The sequence below is a fragment of the Macrobrachium rosenbergii genome, chromosome 43, assembly GCF_040412425.1.
Source record: "Macrobrachium rosenbergii isolate ZJJX-2024 chromosome 43, ASM4041242v1, whole genome shotgun sequence".
Classification (NCBI taxonomy): Eukaryota; Metazoa; Arthropoda; class Malacostraca; order Decapoda; family Palaemonidae; genus Macrobrachium; species Macrobrachium rosenbergii.
The window spans coordinates 11,281,782-11,297,375 of record NC_089783.1 but is presented as its reverse complement, the minus strand read 5'-3'; the positions used below and the strand labels follow the sequence as shown (position 1 = coordinate 11,297,375).

General features: G+C 34.4%; 1 protein-coding gene across 1 annotated transcript in view; it reads right to left on the bottom strand.

Moving 5' to 3' along the window:
• Positions 1–4,627: 4,627 nt before the first annotated feature.
• Positions 4,628–15,594, bottom strand: part of LOC136829003 (KRAB-A domain-containing protein 2-like) — a 16,860-nt gene continuing 5,893 nt past the window's right edge. Inside the window, exons 4-5 of the mRNA XM_067087397.1 lie at positions 14,524–15,594; positions 4,628–4,707 (exon numbers count right to left, since the gene is read on the bottom strand). The exon at positions 14,524–15,594 is cut by the window's right edge and continues 118 nt beyond it. Of these exons, the coding sequence (XP_066943498.1) occupies positions 4,628–4,707; positions 14,524–15,594 (1,151 nt within the window). The remainder of the gene's footprint in view (positions 4,708–14,523) is intronic.

The following is a 15,594-nucleotide window of genomic DNA, read 5'->3' as shown; positions in this document are numbered from 1 at the left end:
TCATCATCGTGCTGTCCAATCACTCCAACTTTCTCTCCTCATTTGTCTTAAGCTCCGGATGCCGAAAGTGCCACATTGCTTAACTTTTCGTAAATTAAATCGAATCTTTCCATCTCAGGTTTGATATTTGACTCGTGACGCCTCTTCATCCTTTTATTTCCAGGAATGTCTTCACTAACTTAACGGTGTGTCTTTCCATACCCGCAATTTCGCGAGTAAAAGATTTATGAACAAATGATAAGCAAAAACATTTTATGTGAATAACATGGCAACCTAAGTTGCAGTAGGGAGAACGGGGCTCTTGACTAACCAGGGATTATGCTTGGTCTTGAAAGTTCTTGGTAAATTCTGTTTACCTCTACGGTGATAAACTATTTCAATGTTATAATTTGTATAACAGCTCTCATACTGTTTAATATTACCATAACAAAACTTTATTATTATTATTATTATTATTATTATTATTATTATTATTATTATTATTATTATTATTATTATTATTATTATTATTGTTCAAGAGATGAACCCTATTCATAACGGAACTGGCCTACAGGGGCCGTTGATAAGAAATTAAAGGTTCTTAAGAATGTGGTGATCAATTGAAAGAAGTTACTGAAGATAATAGGAAATGCAGAACGAAGAGATTAGGTAGTGGAGGACGAAGATGAATTAACACATTAACCACTAGATATATAAAAATGAAAATAAATGATTAAAAGTACTGTATAAGTTTCAAACTCACGCATAATGCGTTATTCGAGATATGTATGTTATTTATGAACCCCATGCATTACACGGAAATACGTGGCTGACCTGTTGCCCCTTCTCCCGTTTTCTAAAAATTTGATGGAATTAACATTATTCTGTTTTGCATTCTGCATTCTTTTTCATGACTATAAATTCCTATAATACGCGTACGTATTTACGTTAATATATAGGCACTATAACTCATGGGCGATCAGTTAGAAAGATTATACTTTAGCATATCACATTTGTATGAAACCAAAATGATTAGGGAAGATCATTGAAAATTAACTAGTGGAGTCAGCAAGAGAGAGAGAGAGAGAGAGAGAGAGAGAGAGAGAGAGAGAGAGAGAGAGAGAGAGAGAGAGAATTAGCGGGGTGCATTCATGTCAGGTACGGAATGAGTAACAAGACACAGAACGGATAGTTAGTTGGAAGGTACTAAATTGTTCCCAGAATTTACATGACTAAAAGACATTAATTTGAACGACATACCTGCATCCATTTAGTATTCATATACTTTTAAAAACATAAAATTGTTCTTACTGCTCGCGAGAGATATACGAAATACAGCCGACACTTTGAGTTCTTTGCCCTGATAGTTATTAGATAATTTATCAATAGGATATTTTTACCAGTGTCACTGGAAGACAGGTTTTATTCGAAAATTGATTGAATATACAAAGTGGCCTATTACACATTCAAAAGCGTTGTCTTCACTAAAAATATCTCGTGAATACCAGTTAACTGACATATTTCCAGGGCATGTAGGAAAAACTGATGTTGATTCAGACACAACTGTCAATTTTATTCCTTTTTTCTTTTAGTGTATGGTTACAGCTCATCCAATACATCTACATGATCTTCAGTTTCAGTTTTTTTCTGTGATATGAATATATTAAGTGAGATAAACAGTGGAAAGAAAATGAGGTTCTTGGAAAAAGAACTTAGCCATATACATACATACATACATATATATATATATATATATATATATATATATATATATATATATATATATATATATATATTTACTTATTTATTTATTTAATTATTTATTTATCTATTCATGGGGAAATTGCCTGTGAGAATAGGCAACTCATACTCTATATTTCTATAAGTAAATATCTAAGATATAAAGAACTCCCTGCTAAATTCATCCCATACATATATATATATATATATATATATATATATATATATATATATATATATATATATATATATATATATATATATATATATATATATATATATATATATATATATATAAAGATAAAATCATTTACGAAGAAATGGAAACACTGAAGTGCTATGAGTCCTTTCGACACTAGTCCTTTACTTAGCAGTAAAGGAATAGTGTCGAAAGGACTCGCAGCACTCCAGTGTTTCCGTTTCCTTCGTGGATTTTGTCTTTATTTATATATTCATCACGTTCCATATTTTCGTGATTCAGCATATATATATATATATATATATATATATATATATATATATATATATATATATATATATATATATATATATATATATATATATATATATGTATATGTATATGCACACACGCACACACACGTATATATATGTATATACACACACGCAAACACATATACTGTATATATATATATATATTTTCTTCTTCTTCTTCTTTCTTTCTTTTTTCTTTCTTTTGCGACAACGATGCCAGTCCAGTATTTTTCTATTTAATCCCTTCTTTACTATTGATAGCCCTGTTTCGTATTTTTAATTTCCCTTACTCTTGTGTAATCTGTTATCAGATCCAGAGGAGTATGTGGCACATTGCTTTTACAGTTATCAATAAATGAGTAGCACCTTATACTTGAAGAAACCAACAAACTCAGTATATTTTCTAGCGTTAATGTCACACACCTTTATCTTTATTGATATGAAAAATATGAGGAAACCTTGTCACGTCACGTATTCCATGGATAAACTGTATTCCAATCTACACTGTTGTTTCTACCTGCATTGTTATGAAAACAATCACCACTAATACACAGCTTCACTGTTATTTGTTAATCTTTAGAACCGAACAGTTTTTACCTTTTTTTTTACTGTATTCCCACACTTGATATATAACAATGGGAAGGTTTTTCTCTTAATTTGTATGCATCAAAGGATTGATGCGTGTGAATAAACTTTAATCCATGGCTCTTATCGGGAAACGGTGCAATCAAAAGTTTTTTTTTTATATTTAACTCCTTTTCAGCACACAATTATTGTTTCAGTGGTGTGATATCTTGCTTTCTAATATTCCTACAGTAAAATCTAAATTCAGTTGAGCAAACTTTACATCTATTTTGAACTTAGTGCTTAATCCAGTTTATTATTTACTACGCTATTCTTTTCTCATGACTTGCTCATTTGAATGTTTGTCTTACTGGGATGGCAGTTATACCCACGCTTCTTATATTAAAGCTTACTATTACTGTTTCTTCCTTCACTCACTCTACTATATAAGTGTCGAAGGTGGACGAGGTTAGCAGGGGAGAGGGAGGCACGCTCATTACTTATTTACAGATTGCACGCTCCCGACATTACTGCTTTCCAGTTACCGTTATGGCTGTTCATGCCAGCCCGATGATTTGCTTTTCTCCCTGTCTCAACAGTGCAGTGTATATGAATTCGGCATAATAAGATAATCCTATTATTACCTTAATGACAGAACACATTCATGTTCTTATTTCTTTTGTATTCTTAAAGAACAGTTGCTGAATTAACGGAAATTTCGTTTTTGAATTTTCATTGCACAGTTATTTTGTACCACAATATCAATACATAATTTTTCGTTTTCGTGTCCTTCCCAATTTTTGCCTGTTTTATCAGTGAAAGATTCCTAAAATGCTTCAAATTCCCAAGTCCATTCCACTCGCCTGATAATTCGTGGCCAACGGAAAGACAAAAATAATGTGATCTCTTACTGTTAGTGAAGGCGTGTTATAATAATTCTAGTTAATAACCACAGAAGACTCTTCAAGAAAAAATGACGAAAACGTTTTGAACTGCGTTTCCACGGGGCTCCAATGAAAATTTGAATTATGCTACTAAATACTACTGCTCTCTATTGTAAGAAAAATAAACTTAATCCATTCTTTCTTGGATATTTTATTTGTCATATAGTACTGTAACATTTCATATGGTAATTTAGGAAAAGCTTAAAGAAGCATAAGGAGTCATGCATGGTGCTTTATAGTTTTATTATTCATTCAAGGAAATTAAGATGTGCAAAATATAGATTAAAAACTGAACAACAAAGAACCAATTTTGACCTTTCTGTGGTTTAAGAGTTTATGTATATGACTAGCTTTCAATTACAGAACATAGTTGTAACGTTTAACCTTGACTCAAGTCTGACGTTCAAAATAAAACCTTTTACCAAGAATGGTTAGATGTGCTGCTAAATATAAGCTGAGTAGCACAAGTGTTTCCTACACAATTAGGAAACAATTTCCCGTTCTACTACCCTTTACTCACTAGCAACCTAATACTTTTACGCTCCCTTGCTCTAGATATCAACTCTCTCTCTCTCTCTCTCTCTCTCTCTCTCTCTCTCTCTCTCTCTCTCTCTCTCTCATAAGAAAGTGAAACGTTGTCTTCTATGCCTGACAATCATTTAAATAATAATAATAATAATAATAATAATAATAATAATAATAATAATAATAATAATAATAATAATAATAATAATAATAATAATAATAATAATAATAATAATAAGGGAAAAAACAAGGGAAGTTAATGAAATACTAAGACTAATCTACACCACCAGTATCACAGAAACAAATAATCTGGCATTTGCAGGAGCAAGACTCGTAGTAGAACTCATGAGGATACAAACACCAACACCACCATCACAACCAGCCTAACAGAAGCCAAAACAGCAACCGCCTTGGAAAAGGCGCCTGGAAAAACAAATCATGGCGAAGAGATCTGACTTGAGAACTGAAAGAGATGGCAGAAAAGAGGCTGAGAAGCAAGAAAACAAGAGAAGAGCTGAATGAGAAATACAAAGTACAGAAGAAGGGACTAAACAACACAATAGAAGATATAAAACAGAGGCTTAAAGCCAAACCACTTAAGATCCAACGGTACATGAGCAGGAATAAAGGGATACCAACAGAACAAACTCTTCAGAACCAACTAGAAAAGACTATAGCGCCAACTAAGAGGGGAAGACAACCATCAGGAAATTCCGGAAGCCGAACCAAGTAAGAGACTCTACGAAAACATATGGAGCAATCTGGTATCATACAACAAACATACAACATGGCTCCAGGAAATCAAGGCAGAGGAAATAGGGAGAATAAAACATAGATTCAACGAGATCACGGCAGACACAGTCAAAAGCCAACTAAAGAAAACGGCCAACTGGAAAGCCCCAGGTCCCGGTAAAGCCCATGGATACTGGCTCAAAAACTTCAAGGCCCTACACCCACGAATAGCAAAACAACTCCATTATTGTATCACAAACCACCATGCGCCCAAATAATGAACACGTGGAGAACATCATTAGTACAGAAAGACAAGAACAAGGGAAATAAAACAAGTAACTACAGGCCTATCACCTGCTTACCAATAATGTGGAAGTTACTGACAGGTATCATCAGCAAAAGGCTGTACAACTACCTAGAGGACACAAACACCATCTCCCACCAGCAGTAAGGCTGCAGAAAGAAGTGTAGGGACGCAAAAGACCAGCTAGTAATAGACAAAGTTGTAATGAAGAATAGTAAGAGGAGGACCAGCATGCCATGGATTGACTACAAGAAATCCTTCGACACGATACCGCACATGTGGCTAATAGAATGCCTGAAAATATATGGGGCAGAGGAAAACGCCATCAGCTTCCTTAAAAACACCAATTGCAACTGGAATACAGTACTTAAAAGCTCTGTGATTAGACTAGCAGAGGTTAACATCAGGAGAGGGGTCTTTCAAGGCGACTCACAGTCCCCACTACTCTTCGTAGTACCCATGATTCCCATGACAGTACTGCAGAAGATGGATGCTGGGTACCAACTCAGGAAAGGAGGAACCAGAATTAACTATCTCATGTTCACGGACGACATCAAGCTGTATGGTAAGAGTATCAAGGAAATAGGTACCCTAATCCAGACTGCAAGGATTGTATCAGGGGACATCAGGATGGAGTTTAGAATAGAAAAATGCGCCTTGGTCAACATACAAAAAGGCAAAGTAACAAGGACTGAAGAGATAAAGCTACCAGACGGGAATAGCATTAAATACATAGATGAGACAGGATACAATTACCTAGGAATGGTGGAAGGAGAGGATACAAAACACCAAGAGATGAAGGACACAATCAGGAAAGAACATACGCAGAGACTTAAGGCGATACCCAAGTCAAAACTCAACGCCGGAAACATAACGGAAGCCATAAACACATGGGCAGTACCAGTAATCAGATACAGCACGGGAGTAGTGGAGTGGACGAGGGCTGAACTCCGCAGCATAGACCAGAAAACTAGAAAACACATGACAATACACAAAGCACTACATACAAGAGCAAATACAGACAGACTATACATAACACGAAAGGAAGGGGCAAGAGGGCTACTAAGCATAGAAGACTGCGTCAACATCGAGAACAGAGCACTGGTGCAATATCTGAAAATCAGTGAAGACAAGTGGCTAAGGAGTGTATGGGAAGAAGGACTGATAACAGTAGATGAAAACCCAGAAATATACAGAGACAGGAGAATGAAAAACAGAACAGAGGAATGGCACAACAAACCAACACACGGACGGTACATGAGAGAGATAAAAGAACTGGCCAGCGATGAAACATGGCATTGGCTACAGAGGGGAGAACTCAAGAAGGAAACAGAAGGAATGCTAACAGCGACACAAGGTCAGGCCCTAAGAACCAGATATGTCCAAAGAACAATAGATGGAAACAATATCTCACCTATACGCAGGAAGTGCAATATGAAAGACGAGACCATAAACCACATAACAAGCAAATGTCCGACGATTGCACAGAGCCAGTACAAAAAGAGACATGATTCAGTAGCAAAAGCCTTCCACTGGAGCCTGTGCAAGAAACATCAGCTAGCTTGCAGTAATAAGTGGTACGAACAACAATCCTGAGGGAATGATAGGAAACGATCAGGCAAAGATCCTCTGGGACTATGGTATCAGAACAGATAGGGTGATACGTGCCAATAGACCAGAAGTGATGCTGATTGACAAAATCAAGAAGAAAGTATCACTCATGGATGTCGCAATACCATGGGACACTAGAGTGGCTGAGAAAGACAGAGAGAAAACTGATAAGCATAGACAGCCGAAAATCGAAATAAGAAGGATTTGGAATATACCAGTGGAAATTGTACCCATAATCATAGGAACACTAAGCACAATCCCAAGATCCCTGAAAAGGAATCTGGAAAAACTAGATCCGAAGTAGCTCCAGGACTCATGCAGAAAAGTGTGCTACTAGAAACAGCGCACATGTGAGAAAAGTGATGGACTCCTAAGGAGGCAGGATGCAACTCGGAACTCCACACTATAAAAACCACCCAGTCGAATAGGATGACTGTGATAGACAAAAAAAGTAATAATAATAATAATAATAATAATAATAATAATAATAATAATAATAATACTCATTATTATTATTATTATTATTATTATTATTATTATTATTATTATTATTATTATTATTATTATTATTATTATTATTATTTGAAATGCCTTAGTCTATGAAATAACAGCAATCACAAAAGCTCCATACCGTGAAAGACACATGATAACGTCTGAGAATAACAGGACCCCAAGGATCATTTTTCGAGGGATACGACGTATGACTTTACTCTCCAGACGCTTTTGCCCTTTGCAGACATTCGGCAGCAAGTGATAAAATGGCCGGTGTCAAGATTTCCGTCAGTGATCTAAAACATTGACGGCATGGTAGGCTGCATCTTTCAAAACACGATAGAAATAGTTAGATAATACTGACTAGGGTTTAAGAATAGCAGAGCGTAAAGCAACTAGTAGGTATGTCATGAAAATTACAGAAAAAGAAAAAGAAAAAGACTGAGGAGGAGGAGTTGGACGAGGAATGAGGAGGAGCATAATTAATCGACTGACCAAATATTTCTTATATATATATATATATATATATATATATATATATATATATATATATATATATATATATATATATATATATATATATATATATATATATATATATGTGTGTGTGTGTGTGTGTGTGTGTGTGTGTGTGTGTATAATGAAGATGAAAATGATCAGGACACGCCAGAAAGCTATAGCTTCGATGTAACGGGAGTATTACATTTCTAGAGCCTGTTAGAACGCTCAAATACTATTATTACCTATAAAAAAATCTTCCTTGAAGAATTGCTTTATTGTGTGGGACACCTACTTGTCGAAATTATAAATTCACCTGCAGGCAAGAAAACGAGACATGATAGCCCTCTCAATCAAATCCTACTGTCTGTTTTATTCGTATTCTTATTTATATCTCTAATATATTATATTCCCCAATATCAAGAGTACACGCGTTTAAATTGAGAAAAGTACCACAATACTATATCATTTAGTCAACAACATTGAAAAAAAATCTGATTTTTGGGCTGTTTTCGTACTACATTTTGGCATACTGTATAAGGGGATGCATTAAGGGGATGCATATATTAACATTTGGACGTGGGTTTCTCATACGAGATAAAATATCTTGTCTTGTTATAGCAGTCTTTTGAAGTATAATTTTAAATTCTTTTTTTGTTTAAGGGGATTCTTTTTCCAACAGCTTTAAGATAATGGAGTTCTAATTATCTTGAAGCTGTTGTAAAAAGAATCCCTTAAACAAAAAAAGAATTTTTGATTATACTGCCAAAAACCGCTATAACAAGACATTTTATCTCGTATGAGAAACCCACGTCCAAATGTTAATAAATGCATACTCTTTTATACCAAAATGTAGTGCGAAAAAATCAGAATTTTTTTTAATGCTGTTGACTAAATGATATAGTATTGTGGTACTTTTTCTCAATATATCTACCACGCTGAATCTTAAGTCGCTTTGCCTGAAGACGTCGTCAATGTAACTTGGTTATCGAATATTACTTCTAGACACTTCTCTTACTGAGTAGTAATTCCAGTTTTCGACCACGGGCTATGCTGCTCAAACTGTTCTCACTGAAGTATAAATCCATATGAAAAGGAAAGCATATTAACAAATGACACTGATCTTATCTATAATTGAAATGTGTTTTATATTAGTGATAAACAAGAAGACTAACTTACAATATAAATGGTCCTCTCGGTTATTTTCATTAGATCACTAGCTTGACATTACTCTGCATAACTTCGCATACCTCTTCATAACAGTAATGATGCATGAATAAGTATTTGAACCAATAAAAAAAGGAAATAATGTCACTGTACATTTAGCACGTCGGGTTGAGCTAGCAGCTACTACGCATGCGCGATGAAGAAGACGAATGGCTTATTATCTCTATCTAATATTATTCCAAACTTTATTTAAACTGACTTTGTAACGAAATAAGTCAACATGACGTCACGAAGCAGTCGCTATAACGAATTCCGAAGGTAAAAGCAAAGAAGAAATTAATGAATTAATTAGGAAATTCGCATTTGAACGAATAAAAAAAAATTAAACATGCCTTTATTAAAATGCACTAAAAAACAATAAATATGTTTTTGGCACATACCAGGATTTTTTTTACAATTAATCCTGTCCACAAAAATAAATGAGCGGGTGCCAAACATGGAAGGAAATGCTGCAAGCAAAGAAATATATATTTTTTTATTTCTCGTAGCATTTCCTTTCATGTTTGGCGCCCGCACTTTTATTTTTGTAGACATGATTAATTGTACCTGGTATGTCTCAAAAAATTATTTTTTACTGTTTACGTGCATTTCAATAAAAGCGTGTTTTAATTTCTTTTTATTTTTTTTATTTTATACGTTTTAGTTTAGACAAATTGTAACTGGTTTATGATTTTAAGTCAAAGAAATTTAACTCGATATCCTGTCGAGCCAAAGAAGGTATTAAAATTCCGTAGAGTTATTAACTTATTCTGCCAAGTCAAAGAAGGTAAGAAAAATCCGAAGATCTTCACACACATCCTGAGATACTGGGAGAGGTCGCTATCGGGTCACGTAGAGGTCACTGCTTTTTCTCCCTTTCTAATATTATTCCAAACCTCATTTAATCCGACTTTATAACGAAATACGTCATCGTAACGTCACGAAACAGCTGCTATAGCGAATTCCGAAAGTAAAAAACGAAGAAGAAACGAACGAATTACTTTTGAACAAATAAAAAAAAAAGTAAATACTGCCATCGTACATCTTGCACATCTGGTTGAGCCAGCAGTTACTTGAATGGCTTAATACGTGGATAAAAGGGACAGTAGCCAGGATAAATGGGACAAATGTCTGTATTTGTCTGTCTGCCATGGGGGTACGGGTTTGAAACCTACCCTTTATCCAAGTTGGGTCAAATATGACCACGTTCCAAATTTTGTTTAGATCGGTCAAGTGGTTTTGATTTCTATAGCTTGCTAACATACAACCATACAGGCATTCACTTTTATACATATTCAATATCTGCATCGCTCATTTCTCGCAAGCAGAACTGAAAAGATGAGAAATGTGGGGATAAGTACAAGTGGTAAAAAGGTTAGCATAAGCGGAAGAATGGACTACATATCCTTTAGAAAGTTTTGACATGTGCAAAAGAAGCGAAAATTACTGTGATGAAAAGATTTCATAATTCTGACGCGTATGAGGGACGAGAACAAGAACACCATATAAGGTTGGATAGCTGGCATAGAAGGGAATGAGTGTAACATGGAGTTGTGCAATATGCCTGGATGTGGACGGTTGAGGTGCTTTAGTACTAGCAAAAATGATGAGCTTTGTGTGGTGGTTCATGAAATGCTTAATGGTGTGGAAGATTCTAGCACCGGAGTTCTTCCATAATTCAGCAGTTAAGGTATGACTGTGGCAGCGATGGTTTTATTCTTTACTTTCCAGTACATAAACACTAAATATAGAACACATACACATCATCATACCCACTGAATGATGTGTAAGTTAAATGAATATGAGAGTGGAAGGTGCTGATATTTTGCTATATTATGCTGGCATAATAAATACTATTGAGATTTTTAAGGATTTTTATTCAGTCGGCAGCCATTACCTTGTGACAAACACGTCAAGATACTGAATTAAATATTGGATGGAAGTCGCTCCGTAAATGAATAGCTGAGTTTTATTGCGTTTTACCACAATATTTTGAGTTTTTTTTCTTTTGATGAGGCTAATCATTCTTTCAAGTCTTAAAAGTAAATATTCTATGTCTAATTTGATAAGTCTGAAATATACAAACTTAAACTCCTTTCTTTGGGTGTGTTGATTCAGAAATACAGTCCCACGTCTTCGCTATGTTTTGGATCCCGATTCCAATCAGCGTGTCGTTTCCTTTTCTGAGGGGTTTTTAGTGACGGTTAATAAAAACTGTTTCACTTTTTCGCTGACCTATTAATCTTTATTTTCCTTCATACATAACCATATTCTAACGCATATCGGATGGGGAAATAAAATACTGATATTACCCTACATATAAAAATTACATGGAAGATAGAACAGATAATTATAACAGCTTTCAGTGTTCTAACAAAGATATTTTAGTTTTCTAACAAGTTTACCTCGGCATACTAAACCTCGTGCGACAACTAATAATTTGGAAATTGAAAGCATTCGGTTGTCTACACATCTAAATGCTTTCAGTTTCATATCCCAATCAATTTTAGAATAACAAATAATATTAAAATTCATCTTATTAAAAAGAAAAAAATATATTAACATAAATTTCTGGGTATGAATAATAAATGGAAAATAGTTTTGCAGAAAATTCATTCATATAATGAATATTTTGATTTAAGAAAAGTAATGTCTTTGTGTGCTGTTAACTGCATTGGTGTATTTTGAACCATTGGCAATATCAAATACGATATGTAATCTCTCTGAGTATATAGTAGATGATTTTGTTAATTTTGCCTTTATTATCCAGTAAATGCCCACATCATTGAAGTTATGAACAGAATATCATGGTTGAACAAATAGAGAGTGGCTGTCAAAATAATTTTGTTGACAAATTTGATGACTTTGTTTAATATTACAGAGTTTTAGTAGTTTCAAAAACATAGTAAATAATGTTCCTAGACGGGTCACAAATAAAAGCTTCCAGTTGTATACCGAAGCAGGGTGCATTATGAGGAGGTTAAACCTGGAAAAAGATGATTTTAGATCAAGTCGAAGTAAACTTCATACTTTCAAAACAGAAACGAAAATTCGATTGAAAAGATTTCCTCTTCCACATAGGTAGTGAGTTGGTTATCTTATCTGGCTGCTTAGAGATTTTCCTCCGAAATTGGAGAGTAACTCATAGAATTAATATGTTCACTTCAGGCTTCTCAATTACGCGCTCCATGATCAGTGAATAGCATCCTGAAGCCAATAAAGTGAGGTCATTCCAAGTTCGATTAAACTCGTTTTGGAGACTAGTTTCAGTAATCTTCCTTATTTTTCCTGATAATTGTACTTTAAAAGCAGGTTGTATTCATTCAAGTTAGAGAAACATGCATACTAACATGAACACATACACAAACACTTGCACACGCACACACACGTATATATATATATATATATATATATATATATATATATATATATATATATATATATATATATATATATATATATATATATACATATATATATATATATATATATATATATATATATATATATATATATATATATATATATATATATATATATATATATATATATATATATATATATATATATATATATATATATATATACGTCTTCTTAAAAACTTAAGCGAATTATAAGGAAAATAGAAAAGATACTGTATAAGATAAATTCGCATAATACAGCCTTCCGTTTTAATAATAATAATAATAATAATAATAATAATAATAATAATAATAATAATAATAATAATAATAATAATAATAATAATAATAATAATAATAATAATCTTTAGTCCAAGATATATAAAAACCAAACTATTTGTATATAAATAAATAAAATCAGGACAGTGGTGTTTAGTAAACAGGGGGCTGATTTATTCGGTTTTCGTGTACTGGGAGTCCAACAGTGACATACGTAGCATTTCAAACCTATTTTCCATCATAAATTCTTAAAGTTTAGAGTCCATAACTCCAAAATCATCGAGTTTATTCAAAGACAAAGAAGAAATTCAATGCCAGAACGTGGATTTAGCAAAATGAAATTGTTACAATTCCAAAGATGTACTCACACAAAACAAAACAAAAGAATAAACATAGATGACGAGGGACTTGCTGTAAAAAGTATTAGTAGAAACAATGAGGTTACATAAATCGCATCTGACAGGAGATACAGTTTTCACAGTCTGAATATATGCGGGAAAGACACGACCGTAATCGTAGGAATATCGAGACCATTTTATGAAAAAGGTCGACTTTGTCACCGCCTTGCTACCATTCCAGGATCATCCGCCGAATGACAAAACCTGTCGCACCCCTTCTATAACTTCTCGCTCCCTCTAGACCATTAGGAAAAGCGGACCATGAGGAGATTATCACGCAGGAGGTAAAGGGTAGACGAAAACATATATGATGGGGTTGGCGGGGGGGGGTCATCTTGGAAGAAACCAGAACATTGAAAGTATAATGCAAGGAGTGTCGTAATAAATGATAAAAGACTATGAGGACAAAATTGAGAATTGTACGAAGAATGAAGGATGGAAACGCAATTCTGTTGAAATTATTTGGCATATTTGTAAGAATTATTCTTGTTCTTCTTCAACTATAAAAAATTTTCCCTTATAAGTGGTGGTTGAAGAGGGCATTAACCTTCTACTTTTCTCTACCTTTAGATGGGAAATGATCTTTCTACCCTGGCTACGACACCGGGCAGTTGAATAGCAATTTTTTCAAAAGAAGATCCAAAGCCGTTTCCATCCGTGTGACTGAATTCTGGTCTCTACCTGTGTCAGGTGAGGCTAGAACCACGGATCACACTGCAAACAAGGGAATCACTGACATATCTTGCAAAACTAACAAATAAAAAAAGGTATATATATATATATATATATATATATATATATATATATATATATATATATATATATATATATATGTTACAGTCATTTTGAGGAATTGGTCATTTGCAAACTGCCCGGTCATTTTGGAAAATGACCAAAATATCTGTCAGTATGCAAAATGCCCAAATAATTGTGGTCATTTTGGAAAATGACCAGAAGTTTAGTCATTTTGCAAAATGACTATTAGTATCGTTGGTCATTTTGTAAAGTTACCCCAATAGCTGCTGGTCATTATGCAAAAATAAACAAATAGTAACTTAAAATTGATTAGGAAAAGTCTAAGTATTAATAAAGGTGTGTGTTTTTTTTATTCAACATTAAAAACTTACATTACACATTACAAGTATATTAGAATATTGAAAAATGACCAGAAGTTTGGTCATTTTGCAAAATGACTGTTAGTATCGTTGGTCATTTTGTAAAGTTACCCCAATAGCTGCTGGTCATTTATTCAACATTAAAAACTTACATTACACATTACAAGTATATTAGAATATTGAAAGAACTAAAACTGAACTTGAAAATTATTTCAACAATTATCAAAATTAGCATTTTCTGACTTGTTTGAAGAAGAGTTGCTGCATTTACATCTGCTGTTGCACAATACTTCGTTTTTGAAGCATTTACAGCGTCTGCTCCGACATGACTGGGTGCAGCTACACTTACTGATGCCCTTACCTGGCCATGTCCCATCCAGTCTGCAATAGCTACCTCTCGCAGACTGACTTCGCCATCCTTTATTACCTCTTCGAGTGACATAAATTTTTCAGCACATAAAGTGAACTGATTCCGACTGTACACCTGTTTAAGTAAACCATGTTTTGTCCCTAGTTTGTAAGTTCCGCCATCCATTGTCTCAGTTATAACTGCCTTTGCATTCGCAAACTCCTCTCGTCCACGGTCAACAAGTGGAATAGGAACCATGACAGTGTCCCCTGCAAGGGCTGGCTTGAAACGCTGTACTGATTTATCCTTCATTTTTTTAGCTTGCTTCTCTTGTTGTATTTTCGATTCCCTTCGTTCAGCCTGAATGCTACGATTTCTATTGCATAGGCAACAGAGCACAGGATCATCAACATTGTCATTTACAGTTGAACAACACTGACCAGAAGGATGACATGGAATGTTTTGACCACACGAGTTGCAATTTATGGCACAACTTTCAGCACTTCTCCCCTGTTCTACATTTTGATCTTCTTCATTAACTAAACAGAGTGCTTCTGCAAGCTGCTCCTCTGTCTCCATGCCTTCCATTATTTCTTCTGGTATGTTGACAGCAGAAATACCAAGATGAGCCTTTTCTCCGTACATGGCTTCATAAGGTGTCCTGCCAATTCCTGAATGGAAGCGCGTGTTTTTCTGCCACTGAACAAAGCGCAGTCCATTTGACCATTGTGTAGTGTTGTTATCTTTCATCCAGCAAGCGAGTATTGCTTCAACATCTCTGTTTGCTCGTTCCACGGAACCCTGTGATTGAGAATATCTTGGTTTCCCATGAACTAGCTTACATTCTGGCCACATAGCCAGAACTTCCTTGATTACCTTATTTGAAAATTCTCTCCCATTGTCAGATTGAAGAATATGAGGGGCTCCTTTATCACAGAAAATGTCAACCAGGTGAAAAGCTACCT